Below are 20,157 nucleotides of genomic sequence, written 5' to 3'. Positions count from 1 at the left end.
CATTTGTGCAAGTACAACACAAACATCTTTAGAATCCTGAAAAACATGTACATGTTTCTCAATATAATACTGATAGAAATGTTTAGTAGTCATTTATTAATTTTGAAAAAAGTTAAGTAAAGATAACAATTCTTTCAGAATTTAATGTATATAAAAACAATTGATTCCAAAAATCAACAAATGATGCATTGGTTGATAAGATATTCACTTGATCACAGGTTGCCAGGACATGTCGCTGAACAGTTCATCATTCTGGTGTTACGGCCGTCCAAGCCTGGATCTGAGTCATGTGTTCCGTAAAAACCAGTACCAGCTTGCCAGTCGCTCCCCACAGAGCCATAAGTCGCGGACGGATGATAGCGATAATATGGGAGAAGAGGTAATATACAATATCGAGACAGGGTTTAAGTAGGGTCACTCTTTTATGAAGGGTTATAAGCTTTTGTAAAAAAAGAGCTCTCAGGTCAAGTCCATCTCAAGTCAATTGTTTAATTTGTTATAAAAGGCCACCAGCCCCAAATACACAGGATCCAACATAAATGTATGAAAACTTGAGTCAGGGGAGAGCATCAGTACAAGCATATTATACATAAATATTAATAGGATTACTTCCCTTTAACTATTAAAAATAAAAGATAAATTTGTGTAAATGTAAATCTCCTGTCCTTGCAAACTACTTGAATAATGAATATAAATATGTTTTAATTGCTTAAAATGTTTTTGTTGCATGTTTCAGGTCTGGAGGCCTCTGGGAGTGACAGATGATGACCTGTTCCTCTGCATTGAGCACCTCAGAAAGGTCTGTATCACATGCTCAATGATTCTTCTTTATATTGACAATCACTTGAATCACTTGAACTCCACTTAAGGTCACTAGCCAAGGATACAAATATAAACATAATACATATTATCATATTAATATTCATCAAAGGCAGCCCTGACAAACAAAAGGGCACAGCTGGGTGTAGTAAAAGGGAAGAAGGTGGCTATAAAAGGGCAGCAGGGCGCTCCCCCTGGTATTTAGGCATAGCTGGAGCACTGACAGACAATATGCACATAAAAGCAAAGAGCAAAACTCTGGGTTTATTAAAAAAATTGAGTTATGCCAATTGTTCAAGTGAAAAAAGAGCAGAACAAACAATTTTGGCATTTACTCTGTATAGCTCTTGTTTGTTTTCAACTTGCACTGTCTATGTACGTGCCACACAGCTGCTTTTATATTAAGTTGTATGAAGATGCCCAAGAGTGAGATTAAGTAAATGACTGTATGAAGACCACGCTAACCAATGTTTTTAAGGAATCCTCAATGTTTTATTTTCCAGTGGCTCGGCAATACAATAATGGTGAAACTATCACGGGAAATTGACGCCATCAATTCACAGCTTCGGAAAATAGGCAGTGATGATACAGAAATTGGGGGTATGGACCATTGACATTGTAATCCTTAATTGAAACCAGGCTCATATTCCTAGCTACATCTCTGTACATCTTGTAAAAAACATGTGGGTAGTGGGTAACGTAACTGTTATGTACAATATGTCAATGATAACATTCATGTGGGTAGTGGGTAACGTAACTGTTTAGTACAATGTTGTCAATGATAACATTCATGTGGGTAGTGGGTAACGTAACTGTTTAGTACAATGTTGTCAATGATAACATTCATGTGGGTAGTGGGTAACGTAACTGTTTTGTACAATGTTGTCAATGATAACATTCATGTTGGGTAGTGGGTAACGTAACTGTTTTGTACAATGTTGTCAATGATAACATTCATGTTGGGTAGTGGGTAACGTAACTGTTTAGTAAAATGTTGTCAATGATAACATTCATGTGGGTAGTGGGTAACGTAACTGTTTAGTACAATGTTGTCAATGATAACATTCATGTTGGTAGTGGGTAACGTAACTGTTCCGTACAATGTTGTCAATGATAACATTCATGTGGGTAGTGGGTAACGTAACTGTTTAGTAAAATGTTGTCAATGATAACATTCATGTGGGTAGTGGGTAACGTAACTGTTTAGTACAATGTTGTCAATGATAACATTCATGTGGGTAGTGGGTAACGTAACTGTTTAGTAAAATGTTGTCAATGATAACATTCATGTGGGTAGTGGGTAACGTAACTGTTTAGTACAATGTTGTCAATGATAACATTCATGTGGGTAGTGGGTAACGTAACTGTTTTGTACAATGTTGTCAATGATAACATTCATGTGGGTAGTGGGTAACGTAACTGTTTTGTACAATGTTGTCAATGATAACATTCATGTGGGTAGTGGGTAACGTAACTGTTTTGTACAATGTTGTCAATGATAACATCCATGTTGGGTAGTCAATTCACAGCTTCGGAAAATAGGCAGTGATGATACAGAAATTGGGGGTATGGACCATTGACATTGTAATCCTTAATTGAAACCAGGCTCATATTCCTAGCTACATCTCTGTACATCTTGTAAAAAACATGTGGGTAGTGGGTAACGTAACTGTTATGTACATTGTTGTCAATGATAACATTCATGTGGATAGTGGGTAACGTAACTGTTTAGTACAATGTTGACAATGATAACATTCATGTGGGTAGTGGGTAACGTAACTGTTTTGTACAATGTTGTCAATGATAACATCCATGTTGGGTAGTGGGTAACGTAACTGTTTAGTACAATGTTGTCAATGATAACATCCATGTTGGGTAGTGGGTTACGTAACTGTTTAGTACAATGTTGTCAATGATCACATTCATGTTGGGTAGTGGGTTACGTAACTGTTTAGTACAATGTTGTCAATGATCACATCCATGTTGGGTAGTGGGTTACGTAACTGTTTAGTACAATGTTGTCAATGATAACATCCATGTTGGGTAGTGGGTTACGTAACTGTTTAGTACAATGTTGTCAATGATAACATTTATGTTGGGTAGTGGGTAACGTAACTGTTTAGTAAAATGTTGTCAATGATAACATTCATGTTGGGTAGTGGGTAACGTAACTGTTTAGTACAATGTTGTCAATGATAACATTCATGTGGGTAGTGGGTAACGTAACTGTTTTGTACAATGTTGTCAATGATAACATTCATGTTGGGTAGTGGGTAACGTAACTGTTTAGTAAAATGTTGTCAATGATAACATTCATGTGGGTAGTGGGTAACGTAACTGTTTTGTACAATGTTGTCAATGATAACATTCATGTTGGGTAGTGGGTAACGTAACTGTTTAGTTAAATGTTGTCAATGGTAACATTCATGTGGGTAGTGGGTAACGTAACTGTTTTGTACAATGTTGTCAATGATAACATTCATGTTGGGTAGTGGGTAACGTAACTGTTTTGTACAATGTTGTCAATGATAACATTCATGTTGGGTAGTGGGTAACGTAACTGTTTAGTAAAATGTTGTCAATGATAACATTCATGTGGGTAGTGGGTAACGTAACTGTTTAGTACAATGTTGTCAATGATAACATTCATGTTGGTAGTGGGTAACGTAACTGTTCCGTACAATGTTGTCAATGATAACATCCATGTTGGTAGTGGGTAACGTAACTGTTTAGTAAAATGTTGTCAATGATAACATTCATGTGGGTAGTGGGTAACGTAACTGTTTAGTACAATGTTGTCAATGATAACATTCATGTGGGTAGTGGGTAACGTAACTGTTTAGTAAAATGTTGTCAATGATAACATTCATGTGGGTAGTGGGTAACGTAACTGTTTAGTACAATGTTGTCAATGATAACATTCATGTGGGTAGTGGGTAACGTAACTGTTTTGTACAATGTTGTCAATGATAACATTCATGTTGGGTAGTGGGTAACGTAACTGTTTTGTACAATGTTGTCAATGATAACATTCATGTTGGGTAGTGGGTAACGTAACTGTTTAGTAAAATGTTGTCAATGATAACATTCATGTGGGTAGTGGGTAACGTAACTGTTTAGTACAATGTTGTCAATGATAACATTCATGTTGGTAGTGGGTAACGTAACTGTTCCGTACAATGTTGTCAATGATAACATCCATGTTGGTAGTGGGTAACGTAACTGTTTAGTAAAATGTTGTCAATGATAACATTCATGTGGGTAGTGGGTAACGTAACTGTTTAGTACAATGTTGTCAATGATAACATTCATGTGGGTAGTGGGTAACGTAACTGTTTAGTAAAATGTTGTCAATGATAACATTCATGTGGGTAGTGGGTAACTTAACTGTTTAGTACAATGTTGTCAATGATAACATTCATGTGGGTAGTGGGTAACGTAACTGTTTTGTACAATGTTGTCAATGATAACATTCATGTGGGTAGTGGGTAACGTAACTGTTTTGTACAATGTTGTCAATGATAACATTCATGTGGGTAGTGGGTAACGTAACTGTTTTGTACAATGTTGTCAATGATAACATTCATGTGGGTAGTGGGTAACGTAACTGTTTTGTACAATGTTGTCAATGATAACATCCATGTTGGGTAGTGGGTAACGTAACTGTTCCGTACAATGTTGTCAATGATAACATTCATGTGGGTAGTGGGTAACGTAACTGTTATGTACAATGTTGTCAATGATAACATTCATGTGGGTAGTGGGTAACGTAACTGTTCCGTACAATGTTGTCAATGATAACATTCATGTGGGTAGTGGGTAACGTAACTGTTTAGTACAATGTTGTCAATGATAACATTCATGTGGGTAGTGGGTAACGTAACTGTTTAGTACAATGTTGTCAATGATAACATTCATGTTGGGTAGTGGGTAACGTAACTGTTATGTACAATGTTGTCAATGATAACATTCATGTGGGTAGTGGGTAACGTAACTGTTTAGTACAATGTTGTCAATGATAACATTCATGTGGGTAGTGGGTAACGTAACTGTTATGTACAATGTTGTCAATGATAACATTCATGTGGGTAGTGGGTAATGTAACTGTTATGTACAATGTTGTCAATGATAACATTCATGTGGGTAGTGGGTAACGTAACTGTTATGTACAATGTTGTCAATGATAACATTCATGTGGGTAGTGGGTAACGTAACTGTTATGTACAATGTTGTCAATGATAACATTCATGTGGGTAGTGGGTAATGTAACTGTTTTGTACAATGTTGTCAATGATAACATTCATGTGGGTAGTGGGTAACGTAACTGTTATGTACTATGTTGTCAATGATAACATTCATGTGGGTAGTGGGTAACGTAACTGTTTAGTACAATGTTGTCAATGATAACATTCATGTGGGTAGTGGGTAACGTAACTGTTTAGTACAATGTTGACAATGATAACATTCATGTGGGTAGTGGGTAACGTAACTGTTATGTACAATGTTGTCAATGATAACATTCATGTGGGTAGTGGGTAATGTAACTGTTATGTACAATGTTGTCAATGATAACATTCATGTGGGTAGTGGGTAACGTAACTGTTATGTACAATGTTGTCAATGATAACATTCATGTGGGTAGTGGGTAACGTAACTGTTATGTACAATGTTGTCAATGATAACATTCATGTGGGTAGTGGGTAATGTAACTGTTTTGTACAATGTTGTCAATGATAACATTCATGTGGGTAGTGGGTAACGTAACTGTTATGTACTATGTTGTCAATGATAACATTCATGTGGGTAGTGGGTAACGTAACTGTTTAGTACAATGTTGTCAATGATAACATTCATGTGGGTAGTGGGTAACGTAACTGTTTAGTACAATGTTGACAATGATAACATTCATGTGGGTAGTGGGTAACGTAACTGTTTAGTACAATGTTGTCAATGATAACATTCATGTGGGTAGTGGGTAACGTAACTGTTTTGTACAATGTTGTCAATGATAACATTCATGTGGGTAGTGGGTAACGTAACTGTTATGTACAATGTTGTCAATGATCACATTCATGTGGGTAGTGGGTAACGTAACTGTTTTGTACTATGTTGTCAATGATAACATTCATGTGGGTAGTGGGTAACGTAACTGTTTTGTACTATGTTGTCAATGATAACATTCATGTGGGTAGTGGGTAACGTAACTGTTTTGTACTATGTTGTCAATGATAACATTCATGTGGGTAGTGGGTAACGTAACTGTTATGTACAATGTTGTCAATGATAACATTCATGTGGGTAGTGGGTAACGTAACTGTTTTGTACAATGTTGTCAATGATAACATTCATGTGGGTAGTGGGTAACGTAACTGTTTTGTACAATGTTGTCAATGATAACATTCATGTGGGTAGTGGGTAACGTAACTGTTTTGTACTATGTTGTCAATGATAACATCCATGTTGGGTAGTGGGTAACGTAACTGTTTTGTACAATGTTGTCAATGATAACATTCATGTGGGTAGTGGGTAACGTAACTGTTTTGTACTATGTTGTCAATGATAACATTCATGTTGGGTAGTGGGTAACGTAACTGTTTTGTACAATGTTGTCAATGATAACATTCATGTCAGGTAGTGGGTAACGTAACTGTTTTGTACTATGTTGTCAATGATAACATTCATGTCAGGTAGTGGGTAACGTAACTGTTTTGTACTATGTTGTCAATGATAACATTCATGTCAGGTAGTGGGTAACGTAACTGTTTTGTACAATGTTGTCAATGATAACATTCATGTGGGTAGTGGGTAACGTAACTGTTTTGTACAATGTTGTCAATGATAACATCCATGTTGGGTAGTGGGTAACGTAACTGTTATGTACAATGTTGTCAATGATAACATTCATGTGGGTAGTGGGTAACGTAACTGTTTTGTACTATGTTGTCAATGATAACATTCATGTTGGGTAGTGGGTAACGTAACTGTTTTGTACAATGTTGTCAATGATAACATTCATGTCAGGTAGTGGGTAACGTAACTGTTTTGTACAATGTTGTCAATGATAACATTCATGTGGGTAGTGGGTAACGTAACTGTTTTGTACAATGTTGTCAATGATAACATTCATGTGGGTAGTGGGTAACGTAACTGTTTTGTACTATGTTGTCAATGATAACATCCATGTTGGGTAGTGGGTAACGTAACTGTTATGTACAATGTTGTCAATGATAACATTCATGTGGGTAGTGGGTAACGTAACTGTTTTGTACTATGTTGTCAATGATAACATTCATGTTGGGTAGTGGGTAACGTAACTGTTTTGTACAATGTTGTCAATGATAACATTCATGTCAGGTAGTGGGTAACGTAACTGTTTTGTACTATGTTGTCAATGATAACATTCATGTCAGGTAGTGGGTAACGTAACTGTTTTGTACTATGTTGTCAATGATAACATTCATGTCAGGTAGTGGGTAACGTAACTGTTTTGTACAATGTTGTCAATGATAACATTCATGTGGGTAGTGGGTAACGTAACTGTTTTGTACAATGTTGTCAATGATAACATTCATGTGGGTAGTGGGTAACGTAACTGTTTTGTACAATGTTGTCAATGATAACATTCATGTGGGTAGTGGGTAACGTAACTGTTTTGTACAATGTTGTCAATGATAACATTCATGTGGGTAGTGGGTAACGTAACTGTTTTGTACAATGTTGTCAATGATAACATTCATGTGGGTAGTGGGTAACGTAACTGTTTTGTACAATGTTGTCAATGATAACATTCATGTGGGTAGTGGGTAACGTAACTGTTCCGTACAATGTTGTCAATGATAACATTCATGTGGGTAGTGGGTAACGTAACTGTTTTGTACAATGTTGTCAATGATAACATTCATGTGGGTAGTGGGTAACGTAACTGTTTTGTACAATGTTGTCAATGATAACATTCATGTGGGTAGTGGGTAACGTAACTGTTTTGTACAATGTTGTCAATGATAACATTCATGTGGGTAGTGGGTAACGTAACTGTTTTGTACAATGTTGTCAATGATAACATTCATGTGGGTAGTGGGTAACGTAACTGTTTTGTACAATGTTGTCAATGATAACATTCATGTGGGTAGTGGGTAACGTAACTGTTCCGTACAATGTTGTCAATGATAACATTCATGTGGGTAGTGGGTAACGTAACTGTTTTGTACTATGTTGTCAATGATAAGGCCAAATAAAAAAATAGGTCTGTTTCAGGTTACCCGACCGACCCTATTTTTTCCCGCCGACCCTAACCTATTTTTCCCTGAAAAAAATGTGATTTGGGTACGAAAAGCATTTGTTACGAAATGTATGTACGTAAAGTTGACAATATTAGAGTTGGATTTCTGAATGTATTTACCGTACTTCACCTTTTTACACCTTAATTTTGGTCATTTTTCAGAAAAATCTTTCTATAGTGCATGGTTCTTAGATTTAACGCTTCATCTCATTTTGTTTATTACGACACTTGTCAAAAATAAAAATAAAAATTCAATAATAGTTTATTATTAAGTATTGACATGATTTTCTTAACTATAAAAAGTATAATTATTAATTAACTAAGCTAAGCATTACATCTTTGATATTGTTTATGAACAATCTCCTTGATAGCAATATTTAACTATCTAAACCACACTCTTGTTATTATGTTTAATTATGTTTAAAGATTGAAAACATCAAGTACATAACAAATGTACTAACTATATTTCTTAGTTCCCCGACAGCTAAATATTTTCCTCACGCCGGCCAAATCCTAATAGCCTCTTATAGAACAATACCGTAATCAAGTCGTTTAATTTAACAACTTGAGTACGGTATTGTTCTATAAGAGGCTCTTAGAATTTGGCCGGCGTGAGGAAGTTTTTTGGAACAAATAGAATCACAAACCCTAGTCAAACTTATCAACTTCCGGCTCAAAATGTTATGACTCATGTATATTTAATAAAATGATACCGGGGAGTTGTTTATCTGTGGATGTCGAAAATCTGCTTAAAGGGGCTATACTCCGTATTATAAAATAGCGAAAAAAAAGAATTTTTTTGAAAACTGACATAAACTTGGCATTGATGTGTACAATGCATTGAAACTTACTAACTGAAGAACCCGGTCTCCGACACAGTTTTTTTTTACATTTTGGTACTTTTTTTACAATTATGATAAAGCGTAACACAGTCCATTAGATAATTGTCCTGAGATTCGTTACAGAAGAAAACTTTTTTGGTGCGAATCTGGTGTACAGTCCCTTTAAGGGTTCATTGTACTTTGAGCTCATTATAAATAGATAAATGAAGGGTCTTCGCATTGATACAAAAAGCTTAGTTCATTCCTTCACAGCAACATATAGTTGATTAACGCAAGATTAGCAGCATCAGTCGAAGTTATATGATAGTTAGTAGAAGGAATAGTAGTAGCTGTTGTTGTAGAAGTGGCAACAACAACAACAACTATTCAGCAGGAGCGGCAGTAGTTTTAGGGGTATCATCATCATCATCATCATCATTATCATCATCATTATCATCATCATCATCATCATCATCATCATCATCATCATCGGTGGTGGTGGTTGTGGTGGTGCTGACGGTGGTATTGTGGCGGTGGTGTTGACATTGGCAATAGCAGAAGCAGTAGTGTTATTATCAACAGCAATAGCTGCAGCATTACCACCTGTATTACTAAGACTTAAGAGCACACGTATTAAATGACCAACATAGTCGGTTCTGTTCGGTGGGGTTAAATACCTATTTACAGTAACGATCGTTCTGAGTCATGTTATTATTTGGGTGGGGGGGGTGTCAATATTTTACAGAAAAGGAGTCACTCAAGGACAGCGACCATTGTCGTGAGTTTATGTCGGTCAAAATATGTTCTTTCACAGGTCACGGTATGAAGACAATGCCAGATGAACACAAAACTAAGCAATTTTTTAGATTGAAACATTGCAAAAACAAATCCCAATCAGTTATACGAAAATGCATTTTAACCGCCTCAGAATGTGTTCATGATAATATGAACAAAATTCATCATGCTGGTGTTAATGATGTTTAGTGTAGATGGAAAGTATTCTGATATTCATGGGGGAAGGAGATGGAATTTGTGCTGAGTAAAGCAGTACTGGAAGATGGAAGTCTGATATTTATGAGCTTTGGAAATATCTTACCCCTTAAATGATTTCATCGGGATATGATGTTTTGGTACCGGATTTGGTCATTGTCAATTTTAAAATAGCTTTCATTTATTATCTGTGATTTTGCTAAATGATTATTTTAAATTTCAAGTTCTTGTATATTTTGTACATATTGATCGTCATTATAAGAGCTGATATGTCATAAGTATGCTATAATGACTTGTAAAAATGTTTCTTGATATCATTTTAACTTAAAAACTAGAAATAAGAAATATACATGCATATCTTAATTAGTTAATGAAATTGCTATTCTCTTCACAATTGTATTAACAAAATGCTGTTATTCATCATTAACAGTTTGAATTAAGCTGATTATTAACTTAAAATATGATGTTGAAGATAACCGCAGTATATATTGTTGTTGTTTAAATAAATTAATTATTTAATTGTCTTTCATATATAATAATTTAATTGTTTTTCATATATAATCAATGTGATATTGAACTAAAATTTTACCCAAACCCCTGTTTGTGCTAAGTATATTAACAAAAATATTCATAGAATATAAGATGTTCGATACACAACTAAATTTTCAAAAAAAAGTGGAAAATATCAGCTATTATCCTCAGTTGATGTATTTAAGTATAATTTACATTGCAAGTAATTAATGGTGCTTTAAAGTCAAATATCTTAACGCTATCAAAGAAATTTTAATAAAAAAGATTCAGTTACAACCCTTTTGCGCAAAATGTATTTAGAAATATCTTTAATTGTTCAGGCAAAACAGTTGTAACTGACTGTTACAACCCTTTTGCGCAAAAATAAATTTAGAAAATTCCTCAATTTTTTGTGCAAAACGTACTGTTTTACAAATATCTCTTTTACAAATTGAATGCAAAGTGTTATTGTGATTTATTCATGAAAAGTACACAAAATTAAAACTATAAAAAAAAGTGAAAATGATAGGAACTAGGAAAATAAATCAGTTTTTATGCTCTCCTGAACAATTTTCAAAATGTTAGTTACAACCGTTTTGCGCTAAGCTCGCGATCTGTTGTACTTTGGTCATAGTGATACATGTACCTTCCCTCAATATGATCGTCCACTATCTATCAATAGGATTTAGTGTAGACATCTATTCTTCTGTTTTACTTGCCTTAAAGTCTAGTAGCACAGTAGGCTGCAATGCGAAAAATAAATTAATCTTAAAGGATCAATACCCATGTACATTTTCAGAGCTGGGTAGTGATGGGTGTGTCAGCGAGTTCTTGTGGAAACGAGGTAGTGGTGGGGGCCAGTACGGGAAACCATGGAGCGAACACTTGCCCACAGATACTCAGGTGAGAACTTCAACTCCATTCAGGTTAGAAAATTAACTTGGTCAGGTTCCCTCGGAGAGAACTCAGATGAGGACCATCAATCAGTGAGAACATTAACTCAGATGAGACCCTTCACTTGGGTGAGAACTTCCCCTCAGATAAAAACATTCACTCGGGTGAGAATTTGAGAACTGTCACTTGGGTGAGAACTTTCACTCGAATGAGAAACTTCACTCTGGTGAGAACATTCACCTGAATGAAAACCTTCACTTGGGTGCGAACCTTCACTTGGGTGTGAACCTTCACTGGGATCAAAACCTTCACTTGGGTGAGAACATTCACTGGGATCAAAACCTTCACTCGGATGAGAAACTTCACTGGGATCAAAACCTTGACTTGGGTGAGAACCATCACTTGGGTGAGAACCTTTACTTGGGTGAGAACATTCACTGGGATCAAAACCTTCACTCGGATGAGAAACTTCACTGGGATCAAAACCTTCACTTGGGTGAGAACCATCACTTGGGTGAGAACCTTTACTTGGATTGGGTGAGAACCTTCACTGGGGTGAGAACCTTCACTTGGGTGAGAACCGTCACTTGTGTGAGAACCTTCACTGGGGTGAGAACCGTCACTTGGGTGAGAACATTCACTGGGGTGAGAACCTTCACTTGGGTGAGAACCGTCACTTGTGTGAGAACCTTCACTGGGGTGAGAACCGTCACTTGGGTGAGAACCGTCACTTGGGTGAGAACATTCACTTGGGTGAGAACCGTCACTTGGGTGAGAACATTCACTGGGGTGAGAACCGTCACTTGGGTGAGAACTGTCACTTGTGTGAGAACCGTCACTTGGGTGAGAACCGTCACTTGGGTGAGAACATTCACTGGGGTGAGAACCTTCACTTGGGTGAGAACCGTCACTTGTGTGAGAACCTTCACTTGGGTGGGAACCTTCACTGGGATCAAAACCTTCACTTGGGTGGGAACCTTCACTGGGATCAAAACCTTCACTTGGGTGGGAACCTTCACTGGGATCAAAACCTTCACTTGGGTGAGAACCTTCATTTGGGTGAGAACATTCACTCAGGTTAGAACCTTTACTTGGGTGAGAACCTTCACACGGGTGAGAACCTTCACACGGGTGAGAACCTTCACTGGGATCAAAACCTTCTCTTGGGTGAGAACCTTCACTGGGATCAAAACCTTCACTTGGGTGAGAACATTCACTGGGCTCAAAACCTTCACTTGGGTGTGAACCTTCACTGGGATCAAAACCTTCACTTGGGTGAGAACATTCACTGGGATCAAAACCTTCACTCGAATGAGAAACTTCACTGGTATCAAAACCTTCACTCGGATGAGAACCTTCACTTTGGTGAGAACATTAACTCAGGTTAGAACTAGGGATGCGAACGAATATTCGAATATTCGATCGAACGTTTGGTATTCGAATGTCAAATATTCCATGTTCTTGTTGAATAGATAAATTAATAAACTTTTTGCCCACAACTGTGTTCTTCGTTTGTCTTGTTTATACAATGCTTGGCCCCTAATACCAGAGGTGTGATCTTGATGACACTATACATGCGTCATATATTTATATATCGTCGGGAACTATAAACATTGCATTTATTAGCTGTTAGACAAAGACATTAAACGCATTCCTATTATTTTGGGTACATTTAGAACCTTCACTTGTGTGAGAACCTTCACTTGGGCGAGAACCTCCACTGGGATCAAAACCTTCACTTGGGTGAGAACCTTCACTGGGATCAAAACCTTCACTCGGAAGAGAACCTTCACTGGAATCAAAACCTTCACTCGGAAGAGAACCTTCACTGGGATCAAAACCTTCACTTGGGCGAGAACCTTCACTGGGATCAAAACCTTCACTTGGGTGAGAACCTTCACTGGGATCAAAACCTTCACTCGGAAGAGAACCTTCACTTGGATCAAAACCTTCACTGGGATCAAACCTTCACTGGGATCAAACCTTAGCTGGGATCAAAACCTTCACTCGGAAGAGAACCTTCACTGGGATCAAAGCCTTCACTGGGATTAAAACCTTCACTCAGAAGAGAACCTTCACATGGGTGAGAACGATCAAAACCTTCACTTGGGTTGGAACCTTCACTGGGATCAAAACCTTCACTTGGGTGAGAACCGTCACTTGGGTGAGAATCTTGTCTTGGCTGAGAATCTTCACTTGGGTGAGAACTTTCACTGGGATCAAAACCTTCACTGGGATTTAAACCTTCACTCGGAAGAGAACCTTCACATGGGTGAGAACCTTCACTGGGATCAAAACCTTCACTGGGATCAAAACCTTCACTTGGGTTGGAACCTTCACTGGGATCAAAACCTTCACTGGGATCAAAACCTTCACTTGGGTGAGAACCGTCACTTGGGTGAGAATCTTGTCTTGGGTGAGAATCTTCACTTGGGTGAGAACTTTCACTGGGATCAAAACCTTCACTTGGGTGAGAACCGTCACTTGGGTGAGAATCTTGTCTTGGGTGAGAATCTTCACTTGGGTGAGAACTTTCACTGGGATCAAAACCTTCACTTGGGTGAGAACCGTCACTTGGGTGAGAATCTTCACATGGGTGAGAACTTTCACTGGGATCAAAACCTTCACTTGGGTGAGAACCGTCACTTGGGTGAGAATCTTCACTTGGGTGAGAACTTTCACTGGGATCAAAACCTTCACTTGGGTGAGAACCGTCACTTGGGTGAGAATCTTCACTTGGGTGAGAACTTTCACTGGGATCAAAACCTTCACTTGGGTGAGAACCGTCACTTGGGTGAGAACCTTCACTTGGGTGAGAACCTTCACTTGGGTGATAATCTTCACATGGGTGAGAACCGTCACTTGGGTGAGAACTCGCTGGGATGAAAACCTTCACTTGGGCGAGAACATTCCCTCAAATGAGAAATTTCAGTGGTATTCTGAAACATTCACCCAGGTGAGAAGTTTTTAAAAAGGGCAGTGTGCTGTATAAAGGGACAGGGTGCTTATGGTGGAAAGGGCATATTGTATCGGGCTGTGTTGAACCTTAATATTATGAATTTGACCAAAACAGTTAGAAATGTGTTTACTCAAACAGTTTCAGGTTCCAATTACCATAGATACCAAGTGTGAATATATTAATTAGCATAAAATAAGCTTTATAACTGAATAAAGCAATTACTTTATTATCGATAGCATTAAATTCTGAAGGCAGAAGGGCAGTTATGCCCAGTTTTGACACTCTAATATGTGTTCAGTTATGCCCAGTTTTGACACTCTAATATGTGTTCAGTTATGCCCAGTTTTGACACACTAATGTGTTCAGTTATGCCCAGTTTTGACACACTAATATGTGTTCAGTTATGCCCAGTTTTGACACACTAATATGTGTTCAGTTATGCCTAGTTTGACACTATAATATTTGTTCAGTTATGCCCAGTTTTGACACTCTAATATGTGTTCAGTTATGCCCAGTTTTGACACTCTAATATGTGTTCAGTTATGCCCAGTTTTGACACACTAATGTGTTCAGTTATGCCCAGTTTTGACACACTAATATGTGTTCAGTTATGCCCAGTTTTGACACTCAAATATGTGTTCAGTTATGCCCAGTTTTGACACTCTAATATTTGTTCAGTTATGCCCAGTTTTGACACACTAATATGTGTTCAGTTATGCCCAGTTTTGACACTCAAATATGTGTTCAGTTATGCCCAGTTTTGACACTATAATATTTGTTCAGTTATGCCCAGTTTTGACACACTAATATGTGTTCAGTTATGCCCAGTTTTGACACACTAATATGTGTTCAGTTATGCCCAGTTTTGACACTCAAATATGTGTTCAGTTATGCCCAGTTTTGACACACTAATATGTGTTCAGTTATGCCTAGTTTGACACTCTTATATTTGTTCAGTTATGCCCAGTTTTGACACACTAATATGTGTTCAGTTATGCCCAGTTTTGACACTATAATATTTGTTCAGTTATGCCCAGTTTTGACAGTCTAATATCTGTTCAGTTATGTCCAGTTTTGAGACTCTAATATTTGTTCAGCTATGCCCAGTTTTGAGACTCTAATATTTGTCCAGTTATGCCCAGTTTTGACACTGACAAGCGTTAGCATTGATTTACACTTTGGTTTTCCTCCAGTTGGTAATGCACATGTTCTGCACATACCTGGATTTGCGGCTTCCACCGGACCTAAGGTACCCCGATGGAAAAACGTTCACCAGCCAACACTTCCTCAAAACTCCAGACAAACCTAGTAAGGATATGTAGCCTTAGATGTTTTAATAACACTTGACAACCGGGTTCATCAATGTGTTTTTAAATGTGGAACAAATTATCATTTTCCACCTTTTAGCCGGATTTTTCAACGAAATATTACGGGTTATGGAATGGCGAAAAACCGGGCGGGGGGGGGGCGTTAACAATTTTGCATTAAAGTTTTCATTTTATGTAATAAAATCAAGTGTTTTTATCCAATGGTTATCAAACTTGGTCAGACTATTTGTCGGCATGTCATCTTGAATATTTATGATATGGGTCATCTCGGGTCAAAAACTAGGTCACTAGGTCAAATCTTTAGAAAAAAAATTTCACGGTAATAAAATCAACAATTTTTATCAAATCTTGATGAAACATGGTCAGAATTATTGTCTGCATTATATCTTGCATATTTTTAAATATTGGTCAACCCGGGTCAAAATCTAAGTCACTAGGTCAAATCTTAGGAAAAATATTTCCACTTCATAAGTTCAACATTGTTTTTCATATCTTGATGAAACTTGGTCAGAATATTTGTCTGCATAATATCATGCTTATTTTCTATATCGGTCATCCTGGGTCAAATTCTAGGTCACTAGGTCAAATCTTAGGAAAATATTTCCATGTCATAAATTGAATTTTTTTTGTCAAATCTTTATGAAACTTGGTCAGAATATTTGTCTGCAACTTGGTCAGAATATTTGTCTGAATAATATCTTGAAAGTTCTTTAATATGGGTCATCCTCGGTCAAAATCTAGGTCACATGGTCAAATCTAGGAGAAAAAGTCCATGGTCTTAAAAATTCATCAATTTTTGTCAAATCTTTATGAAACTTGGTCAGAATATTTGTCTACATATCGTCTTAAACATTTGTGAATATGGGTCACCTCAGATTAAAAAAAACTAGGTCACTAGGTCAAATCTTAGGAATTATTTTCCCGAGGTCATAAAAAAATGAAATCTTAGATGATAAATTGTGTCATCTAGGGTCAAAAACTAGGTCTCTGGGACAGATCTTATTGGAAAAGCTGGTGTTATTATAAAATGTTGATTTTTCCTCACACAAATGGAATTGTTTCTGTTGATCAGGTTATTTGTATGAACGATATCTCCAATAAGTATAAATATGGGTCTTTTTGGTTAAAAATACTAGGTCACTACCTCAAATCCTAGATTTGCAAAATTGCATCGTCAAAGAAAAAATCCGGCTTTAAATGTGGTGTTGCCGCATTGGCGTCTTGTATAATCATTAATGTGGTAGTAATACTGGTATCTATATTTTTAGTTTTTTTTGTTTTTTTTGTCAAAGTTAGAAAAGCATAGAAATGTCAATTTAGTGAAAAAAAATGAATTTAATCATTTATATCCATTGGCAAATATGAATGAAATTATCCAAGTTAGAAATACGGTAATGATGAAAATTAGTATACAATTTTATAAATTCATCACAAGATCTTCGTTTGTTTTTCAAACAGTTTGCTACGTAAATATTGTGATATATGGCAGTACTTTTTTTCCATCAATACCCATCCTTTGTGGTTACCAATGGTTACCAATGTCAGTTATGTATTAAGTGTTTCTCAAGTCAAATACTTGATTGCTGAACCTTGCTCATTTTCTATCTTAAAGTAGTTTTGTTGGTAATTATGAAAAGCATTATAAAAGTACTATTATTTTATCGTGAAATGAAATATGTTGTTAAAATGCCATGGTGCCCATTATTTCAGACCTTGAGAAGGATAACTTACTGCTATACCAGACCAGCATTAACCCACCACATTTCCAAGTGGTCATTAAAGACACTGTGTTCAACCTGCCCAAGGTATTCTATAGCTTTATACTAGTTTTTCCAATTATAATTTGTTTTTACTTCATCTTCTTTCGAAGGAAAAAAATAGTTTTGTTCTTGATTTGGTGTTATTTTCTGTATTGTCAATTTTGTATATTTGATATTCAAATGAAACTTGGTACACATGCTGCAAAAGCTTGTATTGCAAGGTCCATAACTCTGACTTTGTTATTTGTAGAGCTATTCCCTCTTTTTCACTAATAAACAGCAACAGGTCAGCATTGGTGTCTGCTCCGCTGCACTCTTGTTTAATATTTGTAGAGCTATGCCGCATTTTCACTAATAAACAGCAACAGGTCAGCATTGGTGTCCGCTCTGCTGCACTCTTGTTTAATATTTGTAGAGCTATGCCGCATTTTCACTAATAAACAGCAACAGGTCAGCATTGTTGTCCGCTCCGCTGCACTCTTGTTTAATATTTGTAGAGCTATGCCGCATTTTCACTAATAAACAGCAACAGGTCAGCATTGGAGTCCGCTCCGCTGCACTCTTGTTTAATACTTGTAGAGCTATGCCCTCTTTTTCACTAAAAACAGCAACAGGTCAGCATTGGTGTCTGCTCCGCTGCACTCTTGTTTAATATTTGTAGAGCTATGCCCCATTTTTACTAATAAACAGCAACAGGTCAGCATTGGTGTCCGCTCCGCTGCACTCTTGTTTAATATTTGTAGAGCTATGCCGCATTTTCACTTATAAACAGCAACAGGTCAGCATTGGTGTCCGCTCCGCTGCACTCTTGTTTAATATTTGTAGACCTATGCCACATTTTCACTAATAATCAGCAATAGGTCAGCATTGGTGTTAGCTCCGCTGCACTCTTGTTAAGTATTTAAATAATTCCCCATATTTAAACACCTTTTTGGAGGTGAATGGCCATGTGTATAAAAGTGATATGTACTGGTACACTTTAGCTACAGCTTGTCCTGGTAATATCATTATGAATTTGAAGGAGATATAATGGAATCAAGCTGTCGGTTATTCGGAGGGTCTGTTGTAAAATGTTTGTGGCTCAAAATAGTTGACAATTTAAGATGAAATCTTCTGAAACCTTTCACACATTCAGTGTTCAAAATCTGAATTGATACTGGAGGCTTTAGTGCAATTTTTCGAGCCTAGTAGAAATGTCAGGCTTTTTGGATGTTGGGAAATGTTGATCAAAATGTTTTATTACAATGGCTGTACACGCTAACCATGAAAGATACTAGTGCCTTACATATTTTACCATTAGCAATTGCGACTTGTTATAAATGTATGTGCCCTTTTACTTGTTGTTAGCATGATAGCTCTTTCTGTTTTGTGGAGTGAAACTAGGCACACACAAGGGTTTGGGGATAACAAGGGCCTGACATATAATTTGTGAGGCAGAGGTGTTCCTCTAGTCTTACTTTTAATGTTATGAGAGTTACTTCCCTTTGTTTATTCAGATCACAGGATATTTTATTTCAAATTTCCCTGAGGTATTATATTCAAAATTTCCACAAATTGTTAGAATAAGAGTTTTAAACCTTACAAAATACTCATAACTTATGCCTATCCAGTGCTCATGATAAAATAAAGGCGTCTGACCATCCTATCTTTAAAACTGAGCGATATTGCCCAACATAAAAATTGTGATAAAGGACATTCCGCAATATTAAGGAGTTATCTACTATGTGTAAATCTCAGTTGTATTTCTTCAGGGTAGAAACAACATGTTCCATGCCATCCTGTTTTTCCTTTACCACATACAGCACAAGGAAAATGGAATGTTAGAGTAGGCTTACTAGGCTGTTGATATTTAATGTCCTTCATTTAAGGGTAATTTCCATAATAAGTGTGTGATATGAAACTCAATGACATTAGTGACTAAGGCTTGATTTTCGTTTCACAAACAGAGGTCTAACATTGTTCAGCCATATAAAGTCTGATTTCAATGACTGTACAGAAATTGTTTTCCCCACTTAACTTAAATGCTAGTAGTTGTAATACTTTGGTGCATGTTACTTCATTGCATAATGAAAACAATGGGCTGATTGTTCAGAGTTTTGTTAAAATTAACAACCTTGTTAACTTTATCATTGTTAACTTTCAAAATTACTGCTCAGGAAGTTTAATGGATACACTTGTGATCTGCTGAATTTCTAACAAGATTTGTCACAACTGTTTCAACTGTTCTTGTTTATAATCATATAAGCAGTCATCAAATAGTTAACGATTGAAAGTTAACAACGATGTCGATAATCACGTTATCTGTAACAATGTTCTGAACAATCTGTCCAATGTGTTACTATGGTTAAGAATTTAAAGATAAAAATAAGTATTCAGGTTGTATTGAAGTTTAAAGCTCGAGAAAAAGTCACGGTATTGTGGTAGCCTTAGTATTATTGGACGAGTCAGCGTTGTGCAAAAACGCCAACCTTGACAAAATCTCTTAAACCATTCAAGATATTCAAATGAAACTTAATACACGTGTTGACAGGCAAAATGTGTAGCAAGGTACATAACTCTGGCAACAATTATTGTTGATTTATGCGCCTGTGTCGACGATGAATAGCAAAGAAAGAGATGCATGTAAGCATCCCTAAATCTTGTTGAATGTGATGTCTGCATTGAATGTGATGCCTTCGGTTCAAAATGAAAAGCTTCATTCGGCAAAATGAGCAATTATCCTATTTCTAGTTACAATCTACACATTTTATTTGTACATACATGTAAGAATGGATATACAGATATAAGAAAACACATA

The 20,157-nt window shown here is 36.7% G+C and overlaps 1 protein-coding gene across 4 annotated transcripts in view; it reads left to right on the top strand.

Moving 5' to 3' along the window:
- Positions 1 to 19,908, top strand: part of LOC128246642 (transmembrane protein 209-like) — a 34,912-nt gene extending 15,004 nt beyond the window's left edge. For all 4 annotated transcript variants that reach the window (XM_052964945.1, XM_052964947.1, XM_052964944.1 and 1 more), the window contains 7 exons: positions 219 to 379; positions 737 to 799; positions 1,323 to 1,419; positions 11,219 to 11,322; positions 15,466 to 15,580; positions 17,311 to 17,405; positions 19,112 to 19,908. In XM_052964945.1, coding sequence (XP_052820905.1) covers positions 219 to 379; positions 737 to 799; positions 1,323 to 1,419; positions 11,219 to 11,322; positions 15,466 to 15,580; positions 17,311 to 17,405; positions 19,112 to 19,189 — 713 coding nt within the window. In that variant the 3' untranslated portion in view covers positions 19,190 to 19,908. The remainder of the gene's footprint in view (positions 1 to 218; positions 380 to 736; positions 800 to 1,322; positions 1,420 to 11,218; positions 11,323 to 15,465; positions 15,581 to 17,310; positions 17,406 to 19,111) is intronic.
- The last annotated feature ends 249 nt before the right edge of the window (positions 19,909 to 20,157 follow it).

Source organism: Mya arenaria, chromosome 9, assembly GCF_026914265.1.
Source record: "Mya arenaria isolate MELC-2E11 chromosome 9, ASM2691426v1".
In the NCBI taxonomy this organism is placed as follows: domain Eukaryota; kingdom Metazoa; phylum Mollusca; class Bivalvia; order Myida; family Myidae; genus Mya; species Mya arenaria.
This window is presented reverse-complemented; position numbering and strand designations above follow the sequence as displayed.